This window comes from Leptidea sinapis, chromosome 11, assembly GCF_905404315.1.
Source record: "Leptidea sinapis chromosome 11, ilLepSina1.1, whole genome shotgun sequence".
Lineage (NCBI taxonomy): Eukaryota > Metazoa > Arthropoda > Insecta > Lepidoptera > Pieridae > Leptidea > Leptidea sinapis.
In genome coordinates this window covers 15,146,530-15,171,888 of record NC_066275.1, presented here as the reverse complement: position 1 = coordinate 15,171,888, position 25,359 = coordinate 15,146,530, and the positions used below count along the sequence as shown (strand labels likewise).

Here is a 25,359-nt window from a genome sequence, read left to right as displayed (position 1 = left end):
TTCCTTAAAGGCCGGCAACGGCTCGTTTGTCCTCCTTTTCCATAAAAAAAATATAATATAAATAAATGATTAAGTCGAGCAAATAAGATAGGTTCATTGTCGCATAAACCAAAGTTATTTCAACACAATCCGCTTTTTAAAAGTCGGTTTACAAACGTTTACTTATGTCAATGGAATGATAATAATAACGTGTAACATTGCGCAGTGAACACACCCCATAACTATAATTAACGCTATTATAGAAGTAACCTTGATGTTTATTGGCTGTACCTACATAAAAGGTAAACGAATTTATCGGCCTTTTCAATTTATATCAGGTTAGATTACAAAGTACTTTTAGTAATACTTGAAAGAGCGGTTTGATATAATCAAGAGCGTGTCGGGGTACAGATAAAAATATATTAGCGGCCTTACAAATAAAATTGTCATAAAGTTATACCTAAGCATAAACAAAGAATATGCAAAAAGTTTACATTTTGCTTATGATTGGTTTATTTGGACGTCAAACATTTCCCGCGTTTATTTGCAAGGCTGCTTGACATTCTGAAAACATCAGAATTATCATTATATTGACAGTGTTGTCAGCGATATTAAGTCAACATTTTGCATATTCTTGGATTATTCTCCCGTATAACTTTATACCAAGTTTATTTGTAAGGCGGCCGTATAGTTTAATTATAACAACAGAAACAAACTATACTTATATCATTTATACGTCTAGATAGACTATGACAGCTGTGAAAACGTTGAAAAAAAATGAGTTAAGAACTAACCTCGATTTTGAGCAATTCACGCACACTAACACAAAATTTCATACAAATCGCGAGTGTAAGACGCAGCTTGCCACGCACACTACTACGATAAAAACAGGACAGGAATATTAGTATATTCCTGTCCTGTTTTTATCGGTTGTCTAACAGCAAGAGACTATTTAGACGTATTAACTATCTATACCTCTTAATTATGACAAATGCTCGATGACAAAATGTATGACAATAATTCGAAAATTAAAAAGAAAAAACGTTATTAAAGATTCATTAAATAGTATATCATATCAGATCTAACCTTTACGATGTTTATATCGTCTAAAGCAGTATTACCCAAGCCTTTTTAAGCTATAACACACCTTAATATTTCTAAAATGTTTATGCCCCCCATACTTTATTTTTAACCTTTAAAAATGGTTTGGTTTGGATATTAATGATAAGTTTTAGGAACACGAACGCAGGAACCATCAAATTGCCCCCCTGTGGTGAGTGGGCCCCACGTAGGGAAACACTGGTCCATAGTATATTTTTAACACTAGTAGGCATCGATTGAATATAATTTTGTCAAGTCGTTATTTGACATTGCGTAAAGTTTTAAAAATACATTCTGCGAGTCAAGTTATAGAATGTTAAAAGTTATACTTTGAAAAGGTGAGAGCTTTAGTGAAAAGAAGTGTAACACTCACACTTTTAAATCAACATTTTACAAATTATTAAAATTACAATGTATGTAAGTTATGCAATATAAAATAATGTATAAGACGAGAATGTAAAAAAATTAATAAATTTAAATTAATAAAAAAAATGTGTGTGTAATAGTGTACAGTAGATACCTGTAAAGTGTTAAACTTACAATTAATAAGTAGGTATCTGCAGTAAATGTATAAATCCATTGAAATTAGCAATTTTTATAATTATGAGTGAATCCTGTAGACATTATTTTCATACCTATTTTCAGTTTAGTTTGAAATTTTAGTTCAAACAATCAAAGAAACATATTTTATGTACTGTATTGTATAGTCAGTAAATTATATACTAAATCTCTCCTCGAGAACCACTCTATACATTAGTAAAAACGGCATGAAAATCGGTGTAGTAGGTTTTAAGTTAGAGAACAGATAGACAATTTTATAATATGTAGTGATTATAAACATCATAATAAATCATCAACATCGAGATTAACAGTGGATTTCTTTTTTTTTCATTCATTTAAAATGACAGAGATTTTGCAGTTGTCAGTCAGTACTGTAGCACTTAAAACAAAAACAACATGGTGCGTAATCGAAACGTTTATCAAAGAACAAGATGCGTCACAAGCCGAACGCTTAGGTCGATCGTGCCTCTCTATCGCTTGTTCCTCGCTCTCGCTCGCACGCTCGACTCTATCGGAACGTGATACTTTAGCTAAGCGTATGCTGAGACACAGGTGACGCAGCAAAGTACAGATTTTGCAGGGCAGGGCAGAGAAAACAGACATAGGCCACGAGCATATGATAATAAACGTGTTCTAGTTGAAAAGTAAAATGATTACATAGGATTAGGATGACGTAAGCGAGATATGCTTTGACACTTTTAAAAATTATTTAAATACACTAGAGGCAGTTTCTTTGTAAGGTGAGGCGGTTGCAAGAAACCGCATGTAAGTTTTTTATTCAAGATACACAATAATATGAAAAACGTTTAATTTATCGGCTATAATTACTAATAACTCTTTAAATAACTTATTTGAATATTCTCGATGGTTAAAATCAAACAAAAAGGTTCACAGCGCACTTATTCAATTAATTGATCTACAATTGCAACAAAATTATGAATTAGCGGTAAAAACCTGCACGCATCGCTCAGAAATCTGTGCCGGCGTTACAACGAGACGCAGAGCAGGACAGACGCATGTCTGCGCCGTACGTATCTGCACCTTAGCGTACGCAGCTCTTACGACGTACATAATATATTACAAAATATGCTCTGCCCTGTGCCGCGTGGACCTGCGTCGTATGCGTCTCGACTTTTTCGTGCGTGCAGCCGGGGTTCATGGATTTATATGATGTTATAAAGTCAAAACATTCGATAACTATTAAGTCTCATTACCCTTACAACCGAAGCACAATAATACTGGCATATTACTGTTTCACGACAGAAAATGGCGCAGTTACGTGTTATACGTACATGATGTATGGCATATTGCTTATTCTGTACATTGGCTAGACCTGTGTCAGCTGGATATAACACTCGTGGATTCTGTTAATACAATAGAGAGATCAGTCTACTTCTAACTCCTGTCTCGTGATTAGTATATTCTAATCCCCTTATTCATAATGGTCCGCTAACTTTAAACAGCCGCTAAGGAGTGCTTTTTCTCATTCTGACTTAGGTCAATAGAAGAAGACAGAGTGTGAATTAGCAATGCTTTAAGTTAGCAGACTATTATGAATAAGGGGGTAAGTTTTTATTATATTGCAATTCAATCATTATAAGTTTATCAATTAAAGTGTTTTTTATAAAAAAAAAATTAAAACCTAAATTAAGTGTCCCGTATAACAGTGTGTAGTACCAAACCTACCGGCCAGCATCTTCTGCAATGAATCCTACCAATACAAATACACTTGAATTTTATTTATTAATGAAGGTCTAAAAAGCTGTTGTATATATTACAAAAGTTTTCAAGACCTCTGCTAAAAATAGTAACCGCAGTCCGCTTTATCGAGGTTACACAGATTATACAATCTGTTATATAAAAATTATACGCATAATTGAAACACATAAAAACTAACTTGACAACCTTAAATTATTTTTGAAAGTTCATTTAAATACTTACACGGTGTTGAGGTTGTTTAATATTGGTCTAATTGAAAGTATTAATTTACATATAAGGAAAAAGATATCGATTCTGTAGTAACTAAAATTAATATATGTGCTACAATATGAAAATACTGGCTTCAAAAATAAGACAAGGTAAGTAAATCAATTTACAACTGGCGAGACTATCGAAATATATAAAATTTTTGCGAAATATATAAAAAAATATGTCTATAAGATATGCCATACCTGTTTCACAATAATCTCCGAATTAAAATAAAATTAAACTTAGGCACTAAAAAAGAAGAGGATACTGACAATAAATTTTGCCAAACCCATCTTGTAGATATAGTATAAACCATCTCTCTAGAAATAAAATTCGCTAAACCACACAAATGCAAGAATTACTTTCTCTACTCCTGCCAACATTAGTGACCTGTACACGTTGTTCTTTAAAGTCGACGAAATGCCTATTATTGTTGATTGACGGAAAGAAATCGGATGACGGAAGCTGGATCTAGTGCGTAAACTACCATAGAAATAGTTCTACTCCGAACCGTGTTTCCACGGGTACGGATCGGACTCTCATCGGACGTAGTGCAAAAGCGCACTTAGAAATAGACTAGGCATTTACAGCACAACTATCATAACAATATTTTAATTTCTGAAGAGATGAGTATAAAACTTTTTATTTAAAAAAATCGTTTCCAATTCACGGAAAATCCAAGTATCATTAACACGTAAAATCTAAATCAGAACCTCCTGATTATTTGAGGTCAGCTATTAGAAAATTATATTGCTTAAGCCATCGACTAATGATATCGAGTCGCTAGTAATGTCAAAGTCATTCTGTTTTGCAAATAGTTTATAAAAACAATAACAATGGGTCCTGACAAATTGACAGCGCAGAATTCGGAAACAAGATTACATTGGCGGGAGGTTCGAAAGCTCAGGGGGAGGGTCACGCAAATAATATTTTAACTGCATGAAACTGTCATTAAGTTTGTTGTAGATAAAAATATTAAGTGAAATTCAAGTTTAATCGTGTTTTGGCTTTTGTCAAGAATTGAAGAAATACCTCTTTAATTTATTGTTATTAGTAGGTGCAGCTACTGTTCAATAACTTCATCAATTTCTGATTCAATATGTAACATCCGGTAACATAACGAAGCAATTATTAAATACTCATCATACATTGAGGAATGCAATTGTAGGTATTTTCGCGATCTATCGAACAGTGTAAATGCATATACTATATTGAATACAAAGTTGTGATCTACATTAACTATAGAAGTATTTAACTTTGTAGATATTATAAAAGTAAAGTAAAGTATTCATTTATTCATGACAAAAGTTGATTTTGTTGAATTTATTCAAATATTTAAATAGTTACGTGATGATGATGGTATGATAATGTATTTTCCACTTTATACGAGTACATAATACAACAAAATTATGTAAGGCATTTTGATATGCTGATGTAAAGGCAATATGTGTTCGTTAGTTGCAGCCACCTATTACGAAATACTTTTAAACACAAATTATAGCGCTGCTCCTCTGCTGAATTAAGACTCTTCTAAGACCTTCTTTAGAATTCAAATCATTTTTACTACCAACGCTTACATCCGTTGTTTATAATGTTTACAAATGTAATAAAATTTGCAAAATTCATATGACAGTTCCATTTAAAAAATATTAATGGTAAGAGTGGATGTTATGAGATTGATTGAACACATTTACAAAGATATTTTAGACCTTACTAACACAGGAAGGCCAGAAAGACGTATAAATAGAGACCCAGCTGTGGTGGGAACTTGTATGAAAGTATATCCGCAAGTTCCTCTATTATAAATGGAAGATCGTTAGTATAGACTAAAAAGAGAAACGGGCCAAGGATCGAGCACTGTGGCACGCTTATCTCTACATCGGAGCCTTTTGATTGCATACCGGAATCGTCTACAAGCTGTTTAAAACTCTTTAAGTAAGAAGTCATAAATTGTAAAGAATTGTCGCAAAAACCATAAAACATGCTTAAGTAAAAGGGTTCTAAATTGCACGCAATCAAAAGCCTTCGAAAGGTCACAGAAAATAGCTAATGCATCATGGGAATCATCCGAATGTCAAGCAGCCTTGCAAATAAACGCGAAAAACGTTTTATGTCCGAAAAAAATAATCATAAACAAAATGTATGTTAATTGTAAACATAAAAAAGCTAAAGCTTACCAAACGGTCTGTAGCCATGTCGAAGATGAGGATCTTAGGTGGACAAACTCTTCTGAAGTCATCGATACTGGTTTGGACTCCAGCGTCGAGGACCCAGAGTCGATTGCAGCGATCAGCTCGGACGCGGTACACCGATATCAAGCCGGTGCAGTTAATGTCTCCTCTTCCAGCCGTGTGCCAGGACCAGTCAGGATATGGCTATAACATAAAACCATACAAATAAATGTAGTAGGTACCTTTATTGATATCAGAAAGTTGAAGGTTTGTTTGTTCAAACAAAAAACATCTTCTCTGAAACATTCAGCCTAATTTGACTTGTTCTGTTTGTACATGATAGTTGGAATCACATATTATGATTTTTTTTTCAGATCACCAAAATGTAAGCACTAACAAGACCAACGAAAATAAAATCATTGAGACACCATGCAAATTAATGAAATTTTCCTTTGTCGTATTAGATGCATGGACTAGTACAAAAATAAGGACTCCGTGTCACCTTACATAACAGTGTAGCACCAAAACAAGCCCATTAACGTGTAAATACATAGCCCCACGCACGCACTTACACTACTATAGGCCGATAGGCGGCCAGTATGAGAATTGTCATCGTCTGTGACAGATCAGTTTGCGTCTCAATAAAATATTTTAAAAATGCCGTCGTGCCTTGTAGCCATATATGATTATTTAAGGGAGAAAAAATTTTGTAACTAGTATGCCCCGTAACCGCAGACCCATTAGCATAACGGTGCTTCATTTGCTAATATCACGGCGCGGAGTCCTTCTTTTTTACTCGTCCGTGATTAGATATGAATATTACAATTAATTAAATAAATCGAAAAATAGTGTTTGTCAGCAAAGTTTGTTATACAATATTATGTTAGTTTTAGGCTAAGTTCATATGACAGCGTGAAGCCGTTAGTCGTCGCGCGGTTGGGACATTCACATGACGTCATAGGTGCGCGCGGCGGTCTGGCATGAGGCATCAACGTATCGCTTTTGCTGATCATTTTTCCTTTTGCGTCTTATCTATTCGTCTCGACTCGCACGGATCGTCTGCACAGATCGTTACAGGTTCGTAGAACGTCAAACTCCTTGACTATTACTGTTCAAGATAATGCGCGCGGATCGGAGGCAGTGATGCAGACGATAATCACCGGAACTTTGATCATGAACCGCGCGGTTAGTAGAATAGGCACCGTGAACTTGGCCTACGATGTCAATTTAGACGTTTTGAAGATCTTTAAATTTAAGCCTCACTAACATATTTACGACGTTTACTATCTTCGGCAGTCAAATCGGCACCACCAACTTACGTAACTTGGACATGAGAAGGAGCTAGAGTGTCGACGCAAGTCACGGCCTACACTCCTCCACATACCGAAGCCACTAGCGTCATTCCATCAGGACGCTTGCCATGGACGGCCATGTGGTTCTAAAACAGCTGGTGTATTAAGAGCGGCAAATGCCCTGTGAATTACTTCATTAATTCTCTGATACCTGATCTGATATATCGCGTGACGACTGATACGGCCTGCCGATTTTAGGCAGGATAGCCCGTGACGCCCAAGAGGAGATGCTCTGTAGGTAGATGTTGTCTACAGGTACATCGACATTGATGTGGTTCACTGATTAGACTAAACTAAGGCTCAAATAAGACTGCCGTGTAATTATATCATCATCATCACCCGGAAGACGTCCACTGCTGGACAAAGGCCTCCCCCAAAGATTTCCACGACGATCGGTCCTGCGTATTCATCCAACGTATTCCGGCGATCTTAAACAGATCGTCGGAATTATTATTATAAAGGCATGGAAAATGTTAGGTTTCCTAAAACATAACTCTAAGGAATTTAGAAACACAACTACTCATATCTGTCTATTTAACACGCTTTTTCGAAATACTTTAGAGTTCAATAGCATAATATGGAACCCTTTCTATAAATGCCACATAAAACGCATGGAAAAATTCAAAAATCATTTACAAAATTCTTGTCATTCAAAGATGCCTATCAAATCGATAACGTTACTGTGACAGATTAAATCATTTTAAGATTGTTTGTCGGTCCAACCGACGAAAGTTTCTGGACCTTTGCGGCCTTTTTAAAATTATACACGGATCCTTAGAACCTAACATAATATCTTACTTAAATTTCTCCATTCCAATACGTTTAAGTACCACGGTAGATAATAGTTTGTATTAGATTGTTAATGATATATATTCATTCAATGATATTAATTCTTACTTTTATTTTTTGTAATTTCACACTTACCACGTTATAATTATTTACATTGTATAGTTTCTAGAATTAAGATTTATTACTAAGTTACTTATTTTTTTCTTATTTAAAATGTTGAATGTACCTAATTAGAATAATTAACGTAGAATTATTATGTAAGTGCAAATCAATTGTTAATGTTGAGTTATTGTTGGTACATCTAAAATAAATAAATAATACGTTGGACGAATATATAATATTAATTAAATTCCGCCTACTTACTCCTTCCAGAATCCTCAATAACTGTCCTAAATATGTAAGTATACATTTAAGGCATCTGAAGCAGTCAAAGTGAGACATCATAATTTATCAACTTTTACCGTCTGACAAAGTAGGTTGAAGTATATTAATTTATTCTCGTGATATTGAAAGATTAGTAAATATTCAATTTGTTGATTGACATATCAATAATATGTTAGACATTATATTAAAATCAATAATTAAGTTGCATAGGCGAAGTGGTCACAGATATCTTGAAAGATATAGAAGTAGCCGATCAAGGGGCAAAAATCTTTAAAAATACAGTAATTGAAAAATACTGGATTAATCTGAGAAATCTGCAAAAATTCCAGAAAAGTTGGTTGGGTGTCCAGCAACACGTCATGAATAAAACGGTTTGTTTGAGTCTTGGATCTTTTCAGTTTAAATGTCATTGTGTCAGTTTTACGTGTAGTACGGGGAAGAAAGTCCCTGAGAACCGCACTGTGGAGGACCGCCTCACATCCAGATGGCTTATTTTATTGTGCGTGTGTCGCTGAAAATAAAGGCTAACTGTTTGCCGCTATTTTTTATCTAGATAGATCACAATTATATCATATTCTCATTAATGCCTTTAGTTAAAAAATCAATTAGTTATGATTAAATGTAAGAATGTTGCCAGAGCAACAGAATTAGCTTTCCTGTTTAAAGTCGTGACATTGGAATAATAAAGAAGGACACAAATTAATTCAAAGGAAAATCGCATGAAGTTATTGTTAAATCTGACAAAGGTATAGTATAAAGTATTTTAAAATGGATGTTGCATCCAGATTGGAATCCAAACAAGAATATAAATGATATGAACAATGGAACAGCTTCAAAGAATTTTAATTGCAGAGTAAATTTTGCAATAATAAAATGCACAAAACCTTCAGTGTGTTACACTTCAAAGTAGCCTAGGGTCCGATTGTGAAAAAGTTAAATGATTTTTTTTTATGTCCATTCACAATGATAAGAATTTTTTCTGACATCACGGTAGATTTCTTTGATTAAATCGCAATCCTATTAAGGATTTTCGCGACACACAATGAAGCGACGCCTCTGCGTAACGACAAGTGATCTAGCCATGCACTGAGCACTGGGTCCCAGACAATTTGAGCAGCCCTGCGTTGCACGCAGTCAAATGGTTCGAGCTGATACTGGGGTGCTACCAGAAATGAAAGCAATACTCCATATGGGATTTTTAGTAGCATCTCCAGTAGTGTTATTCACATAGCAATGCATGTGGTAGGCGTTCAAAGTAACGTGCACTGGTACAATCCCCGGTAAATAGATGTGGTGGCGATATTGTCTCGGACGAACACTGCACATACAGTTAGTTCTTCTGCTACGGCAATCTACTTTAGGATAGGGACGTAATTGTAGGTATGGAAAGAATCTTTAGGTCAACCATCATTCGTGTCTTCATAATTTTATTGAATAAAAACGCCTTATGAGATTTTACAATGATACGCACAGTGCAAAAATTGTCTAGGCAACTTCACGCTTTCATGAAAGTAATGATTGGTTATGACACTATCGATTCGTGCAGACTTGAGACTCGTAGAGGTTATATAAAAAGTAACGAGACCTTGAGACGTATGTCAATGTAAATGATATCACGAATTGATTTATCTCCTGTGATATTATTACAATTAGTTTTTGGTAACGAAATTAGAACGTAACCTTGAATAAATACATCATAATATTTACAACACTTCCAATTATAAACTTATAGCCTTATTTCGTTGGCTCCTGTACTATGGCTGTTTATCCAAAAATGGGCACATTATAACTATTTTGATCGGTCTTTACTACTGCATGAAGATGGCCCTTATTAAAGTACTTGCATTAAACGACTGAAAAGCTTAAATCTGTAATTGGCATTTAGTTTTGTTACTTATATTTAACAAGAGACCGTGAAAGATTTGATGATTCGAAGGCTCCTTGGACACTGCGCCCTTTATGGATCTATTGTGTCCTTTCCACACTTTGCCAACTCAGGTCAACCGCCTCCATGAAGTTGACAATTCCTCTTAAGAGCGTACTACGTATATAAGACAACAATATATTTAATACAATATACTTACTGAAACATACATAAATACATATAAACATATGTAACTCCTCAATGCCTTTAAATTGTCTCTATTTACAGAAGTTTTGTGTTTTATATTTTTCTTCCTTCCCAGTATTATTTGTTTTGGTTCCAGGTCCAGCTATTTAGCAATTTTTTCCTGATAGGTCATATAGGTTCAGACCCTCATATGATATTGATAGTTTTTGTGCATATTTCTTAACCAGTGGGTCAGCTGCTTCCTTGTATTTGACTCCACTATGTTCTGGTACTCTAGGATGAGAGACCCTACTGTATTCACCTGAGAGATTGAGTGCTAATATACATTCTTTAACGATTTTGAAGCTAATAATGTTGCAACCGTGGGCCAAACTCTACATTTGTAAATATAGAGTATTATTGTTTGATTATCTGAGCTACAATAATGGGCCCTGTATAGAAGTAGAAAGTATAAATTAATTTGTATATTATTATTAATTTTAAAGCCACATACCTAACAAATCCCAATTATGATAATATATGTAATATTATGAATATTTATGTGCTCATGAAAACATCAGTAACTAACAACTACAAGAAATAACCAAACGCTACAACCGCATCGAACACGTCTCCACAAAGTTAGAAACTCGTTTATGTGCCAGTGTATCCACTTTTACAACAAACTTCTCAGATTACTAAGGATCCAGCATCTATTAATTTAAAAATTTAACTAACAAAATTATCTGTAAGAAAGGGTATTACAAAGTATCTGATTATTTGTATGACAATGAGTCTTAGAAATAAATTGTTTAATGAAATTTCAATTTGAATATGCAAATAAAATTTAATTACCTTATTAATACAAGATACTACACTTCGCAATCACATTATAAAACATGTGTTGTTTCGATATTCAAATCTTAAGGTAGGTAGGTAATACTTGTGAAATGGAGTACGTTCAATTCAATACCATTTATTGAATTTCTCAACAGCACCAACGTTATCTCTGAAAGTTTCGATGTAATAAATAGCCATTAGTTAATGACAGAAACGGTAACGTAAAGCTCTTGCGACTGTACTGCTAAATTTAATACTTGTCTTTAAAGGACCTGTGTGTACAACATTATTGAGTAATAAAGTCTAATTTTCTCTCTTACTCTTCTCTCTAATGACTACATTTAAAACTAGAGCGAGTTATTGAATCTCGGTGGAAACTGAAATACAAATAACGATTTCGAACACGGTGGAGTAACATAATAAGCAGGAGTGGAGTCTACAACCGCCCGAGTGAGCCCCGTTCTCATCCGTTAATAACTGACCAATAAATATAATTTGTATAAGTCTGTTACAATATTGAAATAAAAATCAATTTAGTTTAATTATTCTGCTACATTAAGTTACTGGTATGTGTGTTGTTTACATAAACTTGGTCGGCAACAGATTGCGAGGCACGAAAGTAAAATTAGTGGTTGTTGCGCAACACCGAACGAGTTGGGTTACACTTAAGTTGAGCTGTATGTTAACGCACAACAAAATCAACAATAATAAGTTACGACTCAGAAGCAAAATTATCTTTGTTTTGCGGTTTGCGTAACCTTATTGGGAAGTGAAAACTTTTTTAGGCGAGCTGATGACTTTTTTTGTAGGTATTGAATGGAACTGACCTGTTGCGCTGGACCATAGGTATATATATATATATACATACAGCGTACAGATAAACAAAGGGTGTGAGATAGAAGCACATATTTCTACCGTGAAGCTATCTGTCTATTCTGCAATATGTCAGCATTACTGTGTCTTAGTCTGAAGGACGCCGTAGCTAGTGAAATTACTGGGCAAATGAGACTTAAGATGTTACGTCTCAAGGTGACGAGCACAGATGTAGTGCTGCTCAGAATATTTGGGTTTTATAAGAATCCAAGGGTAGGAAAGAAAGGGCAGGGTGCATCAATTACCATCAGCTGAACATCCTGCTCGTCTCATCCGTTCCTGTCATAAAAAAATCTTTAACGGACATACAGCAAGATAGAAAACATAAGCGGATCTATTGTTAATGAAACTGTTTTTAGGTGACAAGTCGTATACAGTGAGCCACGCTTGTAATTAGCTCCTTAGTATTTGCAATATTAAACCACAAACTTACGTAAATATTGACAAATCACAATTGTTTACTCATTATTGAGCTGTCAGGTCGTATGTACGCATGTATATTGTAAGTGTATGTATTGTACTATTAATTCAATCAGTCAAGACTGAACTTTTACAAAGTAATTAATACATAATTTTAAATTTATATATAGTGAAATTAATGTAAATACTTTATAAAAGTACAACAAAAAATGTTTTATTAACTTCGCTTTGAATAAGGTCTTCCTCCGTGATACTATTTATTTCTTAAAATTTCAGTAAAAAACTGTTTTTTTTTAAAGATTTAGTTCGATACACAGGTGTCAAAAGATCATACGAGTAAGCGTATGTTTTACAGACAGAAAATTACTGAAAACGAGCCAGGCTCAATACAATTAAGAACAAAAAATCCCTGCAAGAAATGGTCGATGTGTTTGAAAGAGTCAGGGAAGAGACATCCTTGATTCATGGATTTCTAGAGATTGACCTCTGGTAGAAAGACATTTTTAATTTTTAAATCGCCAGCAGTCACTTCTTCTTTCACAATCTCTTGCCAATTCGCTAATAAGGGTATCTTTTCTTGAAATTACCATGTTACGTTCAGCTCATGGTACCTAATTGATACACGCTGCCCATTACAATGCAGTGCCGCTCAGGATTCTTGAAAATGCAAAAATTCTAAGCGGCACTACAATTGCGCTCGTCACCTTGAGATGCAAGATGTTAAGTCTTAATTACCCAGTAATATCACCAGCGGCACCCTTCAGACCGAAACACAATATTGCTTACACATCACTGCTTCACGCCAGAAAACGCCGTTGTGGTACACATAATCTAGCTGGTATCCTGTACGAAGGAGCTTCCCACTGGTAAATGCCCTAAGTCACCTCTTCCCACACCCTTAGGCCTGGGACTTCCCTATTCTTTTTATGCTCTAACAAATAAGAAAAGGAATCCTTCAAATCACACAGTTCAAGAAAATATATTTAAGTAGGCGTTACTTTGCGGAAATCCAAAATTATACAAATGATTTAAGTTTTCTTTAGTGTTAATTCCGCCAATATTTGTTTTTAAACAATCGACTTTTTTAAACAACTCAACTTGACAAGAGAGACAAGAGACTTTTGAGTCTCGTGCCAGATTTTGGCGAGACAACACATCCTGAGGATGCCTCGTGTAGAGGCGAAACACGCGTCGAATTGTTTTAAAACAATTATTGGCGAAATTAACACTAAAGAAAACTTAAATCATTTGTACACACAGTTCAAGATTCCAATTCATTTATAAGGTGATGTATCTAGAAAGTTATAATAGAAGTACCTGCAGAACTGGGCTAACGCCAGGTGGAAGAGATCGTGGCACCCAGGCCAGGGTCGCGGGTACACCAGCACGCAGACGAGGTATTCCGAGGTACAGCTTATCCCACCCGATTTCCAGGCCAGTAGGTACAACATTCTCCGGCTGGAATTTCTCCAGGAGCACCGGATCTGGAGGGAAGTCAAATTGGAGGAAGTTCCATTGGTTCACTACTTCCAATGATGCAGTTGCTGCTGCTAGGATGGTAAATAAATATATGATCCTCGGCCCCATCACGATCTGTGAACAAAAACACTCGTTCAATCACACATAAATTATAAACGTCTTCTGGTAGTCTATTGACAAAGGCCTCTTCCAACTTCTTCCACTTTTTTCTATCTATAGGTAACCTAGACCATGTCTTGCCTGTTATCGTCCTAAGTTCGTTTGACCATCTCCTGTATTGTCGCCCCGGTTTTTGAAATGATACTATCTGAATAAAGGCTTATATTATTATTATTATTATTATTATTATTAACGTCTTATATAAAAATATCTTTAAATTTTAATTTTATAAATATTAATGGTGGCATTGTGAAATCCGATATGTTTCTGTATAACAGTAGTGTACGTAGAAAAACTATATAACATATTTTGCATGTCAATTGACGAAACATATTGGATTATTAATAATATTATGTTAACATTAATTAACTACAATGTAAGATACATTTTATATATATTATAGCAAATAGAATTTTATTTCATTTCATTTGAAATTAATTCTGACTACCCTCGTTGTACAGGACTAATATTAGTTTCAGGCTGAGATCTATAGAGCGTACTTATACTTTGCTGAGAATTTACTTACATAAAACTTAGCTAAGTGTTAGCTTAGCATTCTCTTTGATTTTGGTTTTATAGTCATTTAACCGCTGAAATTATATTGAGCTTAAGTATATATAAGGCTTCGTCATGCTCGCTTAAATGTCATTATTTGTGGCGGTGACATGGAACGGGTTGTCCCCTCCCCTAAAATATGGTTGAGGGAGGCGATGGTTGGCTCATGCTTACTCGTGAAATTATTTGTAAAACGATGAAAATGTAAATCATGATTAAGAGTGGCAATGACTTTCTTGCTACTTCTTCTCATTAGCAATTTACTATTATATTTAATTATTATATTATTTTGACATTCATAAGTGTCATTTCCGTGACCTACATGAATAGAGTTATTTTGATTTGATTTGATTTGATTTATGAATAAAAAGTCGATGGACAAGACAATGCAAAAGTCAATTTCGTGTTTAAGTTTTACGTAAGTAAAGTCTGAGCAAAATCTATAGATCTCAGAGTTTTTATACGCCGAAGTAAAAAAATCTGCTGAAGTCGATTTTTTTGTCACTAATAATCTAACAATGATGAGTAATCTTTGCGTGTTTATTTTTAACAAGGCTTAAAGATATTTACTTCTCATTAAAAACATAATATTGTAACTTACACGAGAACATAATATGATGTAATCATTTATCCACAGTTTTTAACTAGCGATGCATAATTAGGCGGAATATCGATGTGAAGGGCTTGAAAAAAGACCTTTTTTTTATGGAATAGCAGGACAAACGAGCGTACGGGTCACCTGGTGTTAAGTGATCACCGCCGCCCACATTCTCTTGCAACACCAGAGGAATCACAAGAGCGTTGCCGGCCTTTAAGGAAGGTGTACGCGCTTTTTTTGAAGGTACCTATGTCGTATCGTCCCGGAAACACCGCACAAGGAAGCTCATTCCACAGCTTTGTAGTATGTGGAAGAAAGCTCCTTGAAAACCGCACTGTGGAGGACCGCCACACATCCAGATGGTGGGGATGATGTCCTAACTTGTGGCGTGTCGTCCCGCAGGTGGAATTCGGCGGCAGAAATCAGGTTAAACAGCTCTTCGGATCACTCCCCGTGATAAATGCGGTAGAAGACACACAATGAAGCGACGTCTCTACGCAACGCCAAGTGATCCAGCCGTTCACAGAGCACTGGGTCCCCGACAATTCGAGCTGCTCTGCGTTGCACGCGGTGAAATGGATCGAGCTGATACTGGGGTTTGCCAGACCAGAGATGACAGCAAGACTTAATTCCTCTTGTCACCACAATTTCATATTACTTTGTATTGGATTAACCTTAAAAGATTACATCATTCGTGCCTTGTTAATAATAGAGAATTATATATAACGGTTAAGCTACAGCCATTCATAACATGTTATCGTATCGTTTACATTATGTAAGACACAATCATAAAAGTGCCAATGAACCTTCTTCAATTTCTCGGTCGAATTTGATCCAAGATCAAGGACGTTTAAACATTCTTATTGTTTACTAGTTGTTGCTCGTGAGATCGTCCGCGTGAACCCTTGGGCAGAAAAATCTAGCATCATTTAGCTCGTCAGTTGGTGCTGGGACTTCTACTTCGACTGCCGAAGACAGCAAACGTCGCAAATATGTCAGTCTCAGTGAGTCAAACATCTTTTTTCCGTTTGTTAAACGTACCAATAACATCAAATTTGGGATCATTTGTGAAATCCAATATGATCGCCGCAAATCTAAGTAATATTATAATTATTGTGTTTGTAACAATATTGATACCTTTTCCAAGGTTGTCGGAGCACTGAGAGAACGGAGGGAACGAATTTGGGATCATTTTTGAAATTCAAGATGGCCGGAGTTCTAAATTATATTATATCGACAGTTGTTAATTTTATATGCATCTCATACATACGTAGGTGTACCCTTTACGAACTAATGTTTCTAATATCGCTACATCTGAGTGAAAAAATCTGAAACTATTACAGAATCACTCATATGTCTGTACTGTCATTCCGTCTGTCAGATACATGACTTCCCTGGACTTCCTCAAATAATTCAAGCCCAAAATTAGCCAAATCGGTCCAGCCGTTCTCGAGTTTTAGCGAGACTAACGAACAGCAATTCATTTTTATATATACATAGATTATAATATAAAGAATGTAATGTCTACAAGTCCACAGGTAATTCAAATGTCACCGGTCCATTTTACTGTCAACATGTCAACCGTTGAGCAAGCCAATTGTGATGGTTACAAACTATAATAAGAATCTAAATTATCACCATTGTTACTAATGCAATCATAATTTAATTTGACGCGGTGGTTTACCGTCACTCAATCATATTGTATTGTTTATGTCTCCTCTACATTTTATGATTTACTAGCACATTTGAGGTAATACGTAGGCTCCTTAGATTAAGGATTGGTCTCTGCTGCGCTCCAACAAGATACCGCAGGCGTAGTCACAAACTGCGGCAACTAATATTACTTAATGTAATTTAATGACAATGCATTTGTAAAAAGATCGATTTAAATTAATTATTCTTATTCGCTCAAGTGGGGGTACTCGAGCCAGTCTCGAACTATGTGTGACGTTGACGTTCCACATGTTCTGTTAAACTTTGTTTATGATTGAAACTGAAAGGTCGTCCTGCGTGGTAAAAACTTTGTGAAAATAGTACTACAAGAAATAAGAAAAACACACTTTTTTTCTTATTGGACTGACCCACCGAATACCCCACCATGTACCTCGTCAGGGCAGCCACAACCACTCTGACAAGAGTGTCCGACTAAGAAGAAGAAGACACACATCCCTGTTCATTATATAAATGTATTCCGTTATGTTGTTCGGGAGTCAAACCCGGGACCTCTAGCTTAGCTATATTTGTCATCAAATTAGCCAACTTAGTAGAAAGGTGCTAAAGTTTAAATAACTTCTTACATTTTTAATATTATTTTAGGTATCCCTACATTTCGTGACCTTTTCAGAGCACGTATTCTGGGGAACTGGGAATCCCTTAAAAAGTGATTTTTTTATGTGTAATATTCGCGTTAATGAAAGAAAATACTATAAATATAGATATACATTGTGTATGTGTTGCAAAACTAATTTAGAAAGGCTAGAATATCCTGGAATTTTTTATTTTAAGCCTTGTTTCTTATAGATCTCAATAGGTGTCGTGGTTATAATAATCGTGGAATTAGAACAATAGTGTACTGTGTGAACTATAACTACTAGGTTTGGTAGGAAACAGGCCGTTAAATTCTTGCACACCCATTCATTGAAGGCCAATCTGCAATCGATTGCTGCCTGAGAAGTATCATAACAAAAGACAAACCACAAGAACAAGCCGAGTGTAAAAATAATTACTGCATTGTCTGACAAAGAAGCAAAGAGATTTAAGTACATAAATAGCGCGGTTATTTGCACATTTTATATACAACTAGCTGACCCAGCAAACGTTGTACTGCCGATATTAAAATCGCGATACAAAAGTAACTGTTGATCGTAGATGGGTGAAAATTTGAAGTTGTATGTATTTTTTAAAGCTGACTCATAATCAAACAAATTAAAAAAAAATTTTCAAAAAAAATTCGTGTGGACCACTCTTAACATTTAGGGGGATGAAAAATAGATGTTGTCCGATTCTCAGACCTACTATTTCATGAGAATCGGTCAAGCCGTTTCGGAGGAGTTCAAAGTTTAACACCATGACACGAGAATTTTATATATTAGATAATGACTTTGATCCGAAGTGATAATAGCGTTATCCGGTTTTTTTTATAAGAGGGAGCAAACGGGCAAGAGGCTCACGGGATGGGGAGAGGTGAGGAAACCACCCATGGACCCGAACAACATAACGGAATACATTTATATACCAAGCTGCAGCGATTCCAACGGCTGGCCTGCACAGCCATAACTGGTTGCATGCGCACTACGCCAACATCTGCCCTAGAAACCATTCTAGGGCTCACACCGCTTGACATACATATCCAACATGAGGCGACAATGTCGGTTCTCCGCCTGAAGCTGATGGGTGTATGCAAGAATGATGACTGCCTCACAGGAAACCTCTGGAACAGAGTAAGGAAGGACTTCCCACTCTGTGAGGCACCCTGTGATAGAATACCCAAAACACACATCTTTCAAAAGAATTTCCGTATTCAACTGTTCGAAGTGGGAGCAGACCAGTCAGGTGTAAATGAACTCAGAATTTACACAGACGGCTCCAAAATGGCAGCCGGAACTGGAGCTGGCATCTTCTCACAGGAACTGAATACACACCCCTATATACCCTTAGGCATACACAGCTCCATATTCCAATGCGAATGCATAGCCATCAAGGAAGCTGCAGACGCGATACTAAGAAGGAAAATACACGGATATTATATCCGTATTCTATCCGATAGTATGGCAGTACTGACTGCGCTGGGGAGCAACACCTATAACTCAGCGCTGATATACGAGTGTCACCGATCCTTAGAACGAGCTGCCTCTAACAACTGGGTAACTCTGCAATGGATCAAAGGACACAGCGGTTCGTTGGGGAACGATGCAGCGGATGAACTTGCAAGGCGGGGGTCGGAAACGCAAGTGGCTGGCCCAGGGCCAGTCCTGCCGCTACCCTTCAGCCAAATGCGGTCATGGATACGCTCTCTCACCAACAACCTACATGGAACCCGATGGACAAATGTCTCAGGCTGCAGACAGTCGAAAGAGGCGATTCCTGCACTATCGCCCAAACTGACACGTCGACTTATTAGCCTAAACAGACATGACATCCGAATTATGGTCGGCACCCTAACGGGTCACACATCACTGAACAAACACCTATTTACAATCGGCGTTACGGACAGTCCTAAGTGCAGGGGCTGTCTAACCGAAGATGAAACGGTCACTCACGTAATCCTGGAATGTGCTGGGGTGGCCAACCAACGGGCACAAACCTTAGTAAATACAAGGTCGCTCCAGGAAGTCTGCGAACACCCCAGGAGTGTTCTGAACTTCTGGAAGGAGCTGGGCTGGTTGGAATGACTGGCCAACACTGCACGCAAAATGGACCCAATTAAGCGGTCTAATTGCGGAAACAGGAGCCCTTTACCAATACCAATACCACCCATGGACATCCGCAACAACAGGTGTCAAGAAATGCGTTGCCGGCCTGACGGAACTGAACGTCCCATATATCGACGCCAAGTATGCCAATACAGGCTGTGGCAGTCATAGATAATACACTATATACCAGAGGTGGCAGTTAGAGGAGTGATCTTGAATCGAGGGGATACGACAAAGGGAGCGCAACTAAAAGATATTTACCGATGTGGTAATATATTTTAGAATTTAATTTTGTTCGTATTGTCAGCTCTATATAGATGTACGAACTAGATCAAAATGAAAATGAAGAACATTATACAGGATTTTAAAAGATTGCTCGAAAATGAACTGGGTTTGATTATCTTATAAATATAATTGAATTAAGTAACTGTTTCGTTTGTAACGGCTATTTATTTTAATGAAAATAAGGGACGAAAGGAGCAGGACATTCAGCTGATGGTAATTGATACGCCCTACCCATTACAATGCAGTGCCGCTCAGGATTCTCGAATAACCCAAACTACTACTGCTACTGTTATATGCAAACGAACTTAAGCTCCCCGCGAATGTATAACTTGAAATTGTCAACACAAAATGATTGACAAGCGCGCAGCCGCTCCTAAAAAATATATTTCCTACAGAACAACAGGAGAAACAAGTGTTAAGTAGTAAGTACTAATGATAACGTTAATAGAGGTCATATTTCCATAAGACCTTAAACTTTCACATTCCCTTTCACTGGTGTATAGGGATACCCCGATAATAACTTCAGTTACCCTTGAGTATAATTTGCTCAATTGGACGTAATTCCAGAAAAACGTTCCAATCCACAATTATGTCGAAATTGAGTTAAGAATACAAAACTGGTCACATGATTCATATTATAAGTTATAACGGACTGATAAAAAATGGCAGCCCTACTGTCACTCTTTAAATGACATTATGACTTAGTAGCCCAACCCACTGTATGCAATACACTAATATTTATTTAACTTTAAATACGAATTCCTTAAAATGTGATGTTTGTGGCTTGAAACTTTGTTATGTAACGATATTGAAATAATTTTAGTATGTAGGTATTTCTCAAGTAATGTGTGGTTTAAAGTTGCCAACATAGACGTAGAATATACTATACTTATGTATAGACAACCGGTCACCCCGATAGTGTGTGCGTTATATAGTGGTTATCTAGATTAATATTCAAAATACTGAGGAACTAATCCCAATCGCGGCTGACTTTTTACGACTTGTCAATCAAAATCGGTTACAGTAACAAATAAATAAGCTTCCATTTTCTATCTTGTTGTATCTTCGTTAGAGATGATCTCGCGTTGCTACTCTATATGCTGGTATATTGTAAATACTTACGTTAGTATCAATTACCTCTCTATAATGCAACTTGCAAGACATATTTTTTTATTTTTATGTCAATTGATTTTTTGGATGAAAAAAATTAACGACCTATTTACAGATCTAACATAGAAGTATTTTTTTAATGGAAAAAGGATAACAAAATATGAGCGTACGGGTCACCTGGTGTTAAGTGATCACCGCCGCCCACATTCTCTTACAACACCAGAAGAATCACAGGAGCGTTGTCGGCCTTTAAGGAAGGTGTACGCGCTTTTTTTTTGACGGTACCCGTGCCGTATCATCCCGGAAACACCGCACAAGGAAGCGCATTTAACAGGTTTGTAGTACGTGGAAGAAAGCTCCCTGAAAAGCGCACTGTATAGGACCGCCACTCATCCAGATGGTGGGGATGATATCCTAATTTTAATAGACAAGGGCTGACTTCCATAAGTCAGGGACTACGCCTTTTGTATAGGAGTACCGGAATAAACATGTTAGCACCGGCGTCAACTCAGGGGCACACGTTCTAAGCACGATTGGAGAAATGGCAAACGGCCCGCTCGACTTCCTAGTGTTAGGACAGTTTGAACCAAGTGTATAAGATCTAAAGTCATGATATGATCAGGCAAATCACGGAGACTATAACATAATATCATAATGGTCATTTATTTTCAAAATTGATTGATCGAGAATTATTTTCGAATCGAGGTCAGGTAAAACAGATTACTGAATTTGGGTCAGGCTTGAGTACCAAGTGTAAGCTGAGATCTACTTAGACTTTGCTCAGACTTTACTTAAGTAAAACTTATAGCTGAGTGTAAGTTTACATAATCTCTTGATTTCATTTCTATAATCATTTGACAGCTGAAATTATGCTTAGCTTTAGCTAGGACAGCCCAATGCAAAAGTCAAGTTCGCGATTTATCACACTCGGCAAAGTCTGAGCAATGAATGTCTATAACAATTAAAAATATATAATAATCTACCAGACAAGATTCAAAGCATAGATAACGAAAATGAATTTATCAAAACACTAAAAAACTTTTTATTAGAAAAGGGCTACCATTGATGATTTTCTAAACAACTCAAACGAAAATAATTAAAAGTATGGGTCTCCCCACTACCGTCTGTTGTTCAGACCAAATTGCGACACCCAAACTGGGTGGGTATCTATAATACTGCCTTGTATAATCATAGTATTTACTCCAAACATTATTGCAATAAATTGAAATTGAAATGTCTAAGTACGATCTATTGATGTCAGCCGTTCCCAAAGGCCGTACCCAATATTCAGTCTATCTCTTACTTGAGATAAAAATGGTATGGTAAACTATCGTTGACTTTTCTGTCCCAATAATCTTATCGACGGTAACTCACCTTAACCGTATACGCTGTCTGTCAATGGGACGACGTATAGCTTACCAGCGATAGAACTTTGAATGGAAATTGCAATTCACGCCTCCCAATATAAGGCGATAAGAATGACTTATCGGGTATATTGGGACAGCTTCAGATTATTGACAGCTAATTAGTGACAGTAGAAGGTAGTAATTTATCTGGGAACGGCCGTAAGAGAGCTTGAAAGGGTTGAACCAAGTGACATTTGAGGCATGTAATCCCGGACTTATCCCACAGGCGGTAGTCGTGTTTCTGTTGTACAGGTGCGTACGTAAAAACATTATAAAAAAATCTATTCGCTACATTATGGTCACACAGAACATTATCAATATTATCTCATGACCTTGTGCCGATTATCTCATACTTTCAAATCATAGCCTGTCGTTACGAAGCGGAAATAAGATTAATTACTTGGTCGATAACATATCAAAGTTATTTTTATGTAGTTGTCTATTGCACATGAATAAAATTAATGCGTTTACGATGTCAAACTAAAAATAACAGCAATTTCTTAAATGCAATAAAGTATTATTACTCAAGCCGCCTTGATAGAGATAAAAAAATTGAGTTGATTATTAATTAGATCACAGGTTCTCAACGTGGGCGATAACGCCCCCTTATGGGCGCTTGAGACTTTCGGGGGGGCAGTAGAAGACCCAGAGAAAATTAGGGGGCATTAAGATGGCGCAGATGGGGCGTGGGTAGATTAAAAAATATAGTCTAGGCAAAAAAATACTCGCTAATCACGTACTAAAGTAAAATAAAAAAACATAATCTCAAAGTGGGCGGTGAGCAAAATAAGGTTGAGAAACTATGATTTAGATGATAAATTTTTGAAGTGATATCTTCACTTGCTGCGTTAGACACTGGTTTTGATAGGGGTTCGCGTCACCGACATGCTCATTACTGGCGTACGTGATAAATATATAATTTAATAAGTAAATCTCAATATTATATAGTTCGGCTTTTTTTATACTTCATAGCTTTATATCTGTAGCAATACAGCTGACGTATTGGGCAACATTAGTGCTGTATATATCTTATAAGTGAAATTGAATGGATTTAGTGATATTGGTAGTATTTGGTAGGTCTGAGAATCGGACAACATCTATTTTTCATCCCCCTAAATGTTAATGGTAGTCCACCCCTAAATTTTTTTTTTAATGTTTAGATAAATTATTTATTTTTTATTTTTTTATGATACAACTTTAAAAAATACACACAATTTCAAATTTCCACCCGTCTACGATAAACACCTATTTTTCTATCGCGGTTTTTATATTATTCTGTTACATCCACAGATCCGCAATAGGGTTGCATGATGGCAATGGATTTTTTTATTTATTACTTTATATGGCAATACAACGTTTGCTGGGTCAGCTAGTAATAATAATAATAATAATATTGACACACACAAATAACACAGGCTATATATGCTTAATTTGGGGCAAGATAATTTGTGTAAAAAGTGTGTCAATATTATTATAGAAAAGAGGGTAGATTTGATTGTTTGTTTGCATAGAATCGGCTCCGAAACTACTGAACCGATTTAAAGAATTCTTTTACTGCTGGAAAGTTACACTATGCCCGAATGACATAGGCTTTATTATATTTTAAAAGAAATTAGGGATCCTTACTAAAACTACAATAATGTAACCCAAGGTGTAAAGAAATACGCGAAAAGTATTGATGATAGAATAAAATCAATATTTACAAAAAGTGTTGTGACAGCAAATTTTATAAGTGTTTTAAAAAAAAATCCGCACTTTACTGTCATTGCATAATTGTGAACGATATTTCATAGCTAAGTCAGAATTTTTAAAAATTAACATTCCTGCCACCTAGAACATGCTCTTGACATTTTAATTAAGTTACTGCAGTGACCCATAAAGGAATATTTTTAGAAATAATTGTAAACCATATACTAAGGAAAGATATTAATAGCCAGTCGAGGTCATCCTTCCATACGACCTTAAACTTTCACATTCCCATTCACTGATTTATATAGTAGGTATACCCCGAAAAATGTTAAGTTACCATTGAGTGTGATTTACTGAATTATAAAAACTATATTTAGCATTTTGTTATGTAAGGGGTCACTAGCGGTGTAGCAAGGTCATTATCGACGGTTCAGGCTCTGACTTAAAACCCATAAACGCTGGTGTCCCGCAAGGTTGCGTGCTATCCCCCACTGTTTCTTCTACATATCAATGATGTGCTGTATTCATTGCAATGTTGAAACAGGATCTGCTTCTTAAACCAGCGATGCAAACATTTTCCGGGAAAGCTTCGACGATGCTTTGTAGTGTCGGAATGGGGATGGCAAAATTTTGATTTTATCCAATTAAAATACTAACCATAAGAAGACACAATAATGTGAGTTCTCAACTAAAATGAATCCTTTTATCGTAACTCCTCGATTCGTAACAATTCCACCAACTGCCATAGCCTGTATCCGCATACTTGCTGTCGAGATATCGAGCGATGTTCAGCTCCGAGGTCACCTTGAACAGAGGGCGAATCTGGCCTCTAAAAAGATGGGTGTACTCAGTAAGGCGAGGCAGTCTATTTTGGAAGTCGCAACAGGCCACCGCCAACAACTACATAAGATAATAATTCTGCCTCACATGATACTGTTCTGTGCGGAAGCTTGCCAATACCAACTTCTTCCATTTGAGCGCATTTCTATTTGCGGAGAGCGGCTCGAATCATCGACGATCAAGTCATTTCCGTTCGGCTTGAATCTTGCGTTTGAGTAGAGATGTGGGTTCTCTCTACATAATTTGTTATGTTTTTAAAGTGATAACCCTCACTTCTAGTATTAATACACTAATAAAATTTGAAAAAGAACAAAATTTTATGAACGATGCGGGACTCG

General features: G+C 36.3%; 1 protein-coding gene across 1 annotated transcript in view; it reads right to left on the bottom strand.

Moving 5' to 3' along the window:
• Window positions 1-25,359, bottom strand: part of LOC126966819 (protein yellow-like) — a 52,784-nt gene that overhangs the window by 16,805 nt on the left and 10,620 nt on the right. Inside the window, exons 2-3 of the mRNA XM_050811076.1 lie at window positions 13,806-14,081; window positions 5,787-5,984 (exon numbers count right to left, since the gene is read on the bottom strand). Coding sequence (XP_050667033.1) covers window positions 5,787-5,984; window positions 13,806-14,075 — 468 coding nt within the window. The 5' untranslated portion in view covers window positions 14,076-14,081. The remainder of the gene's footprint in view (window positions 1-5,786; window positions 5,985-13,805; window positions 14,082-25,359) is intronic.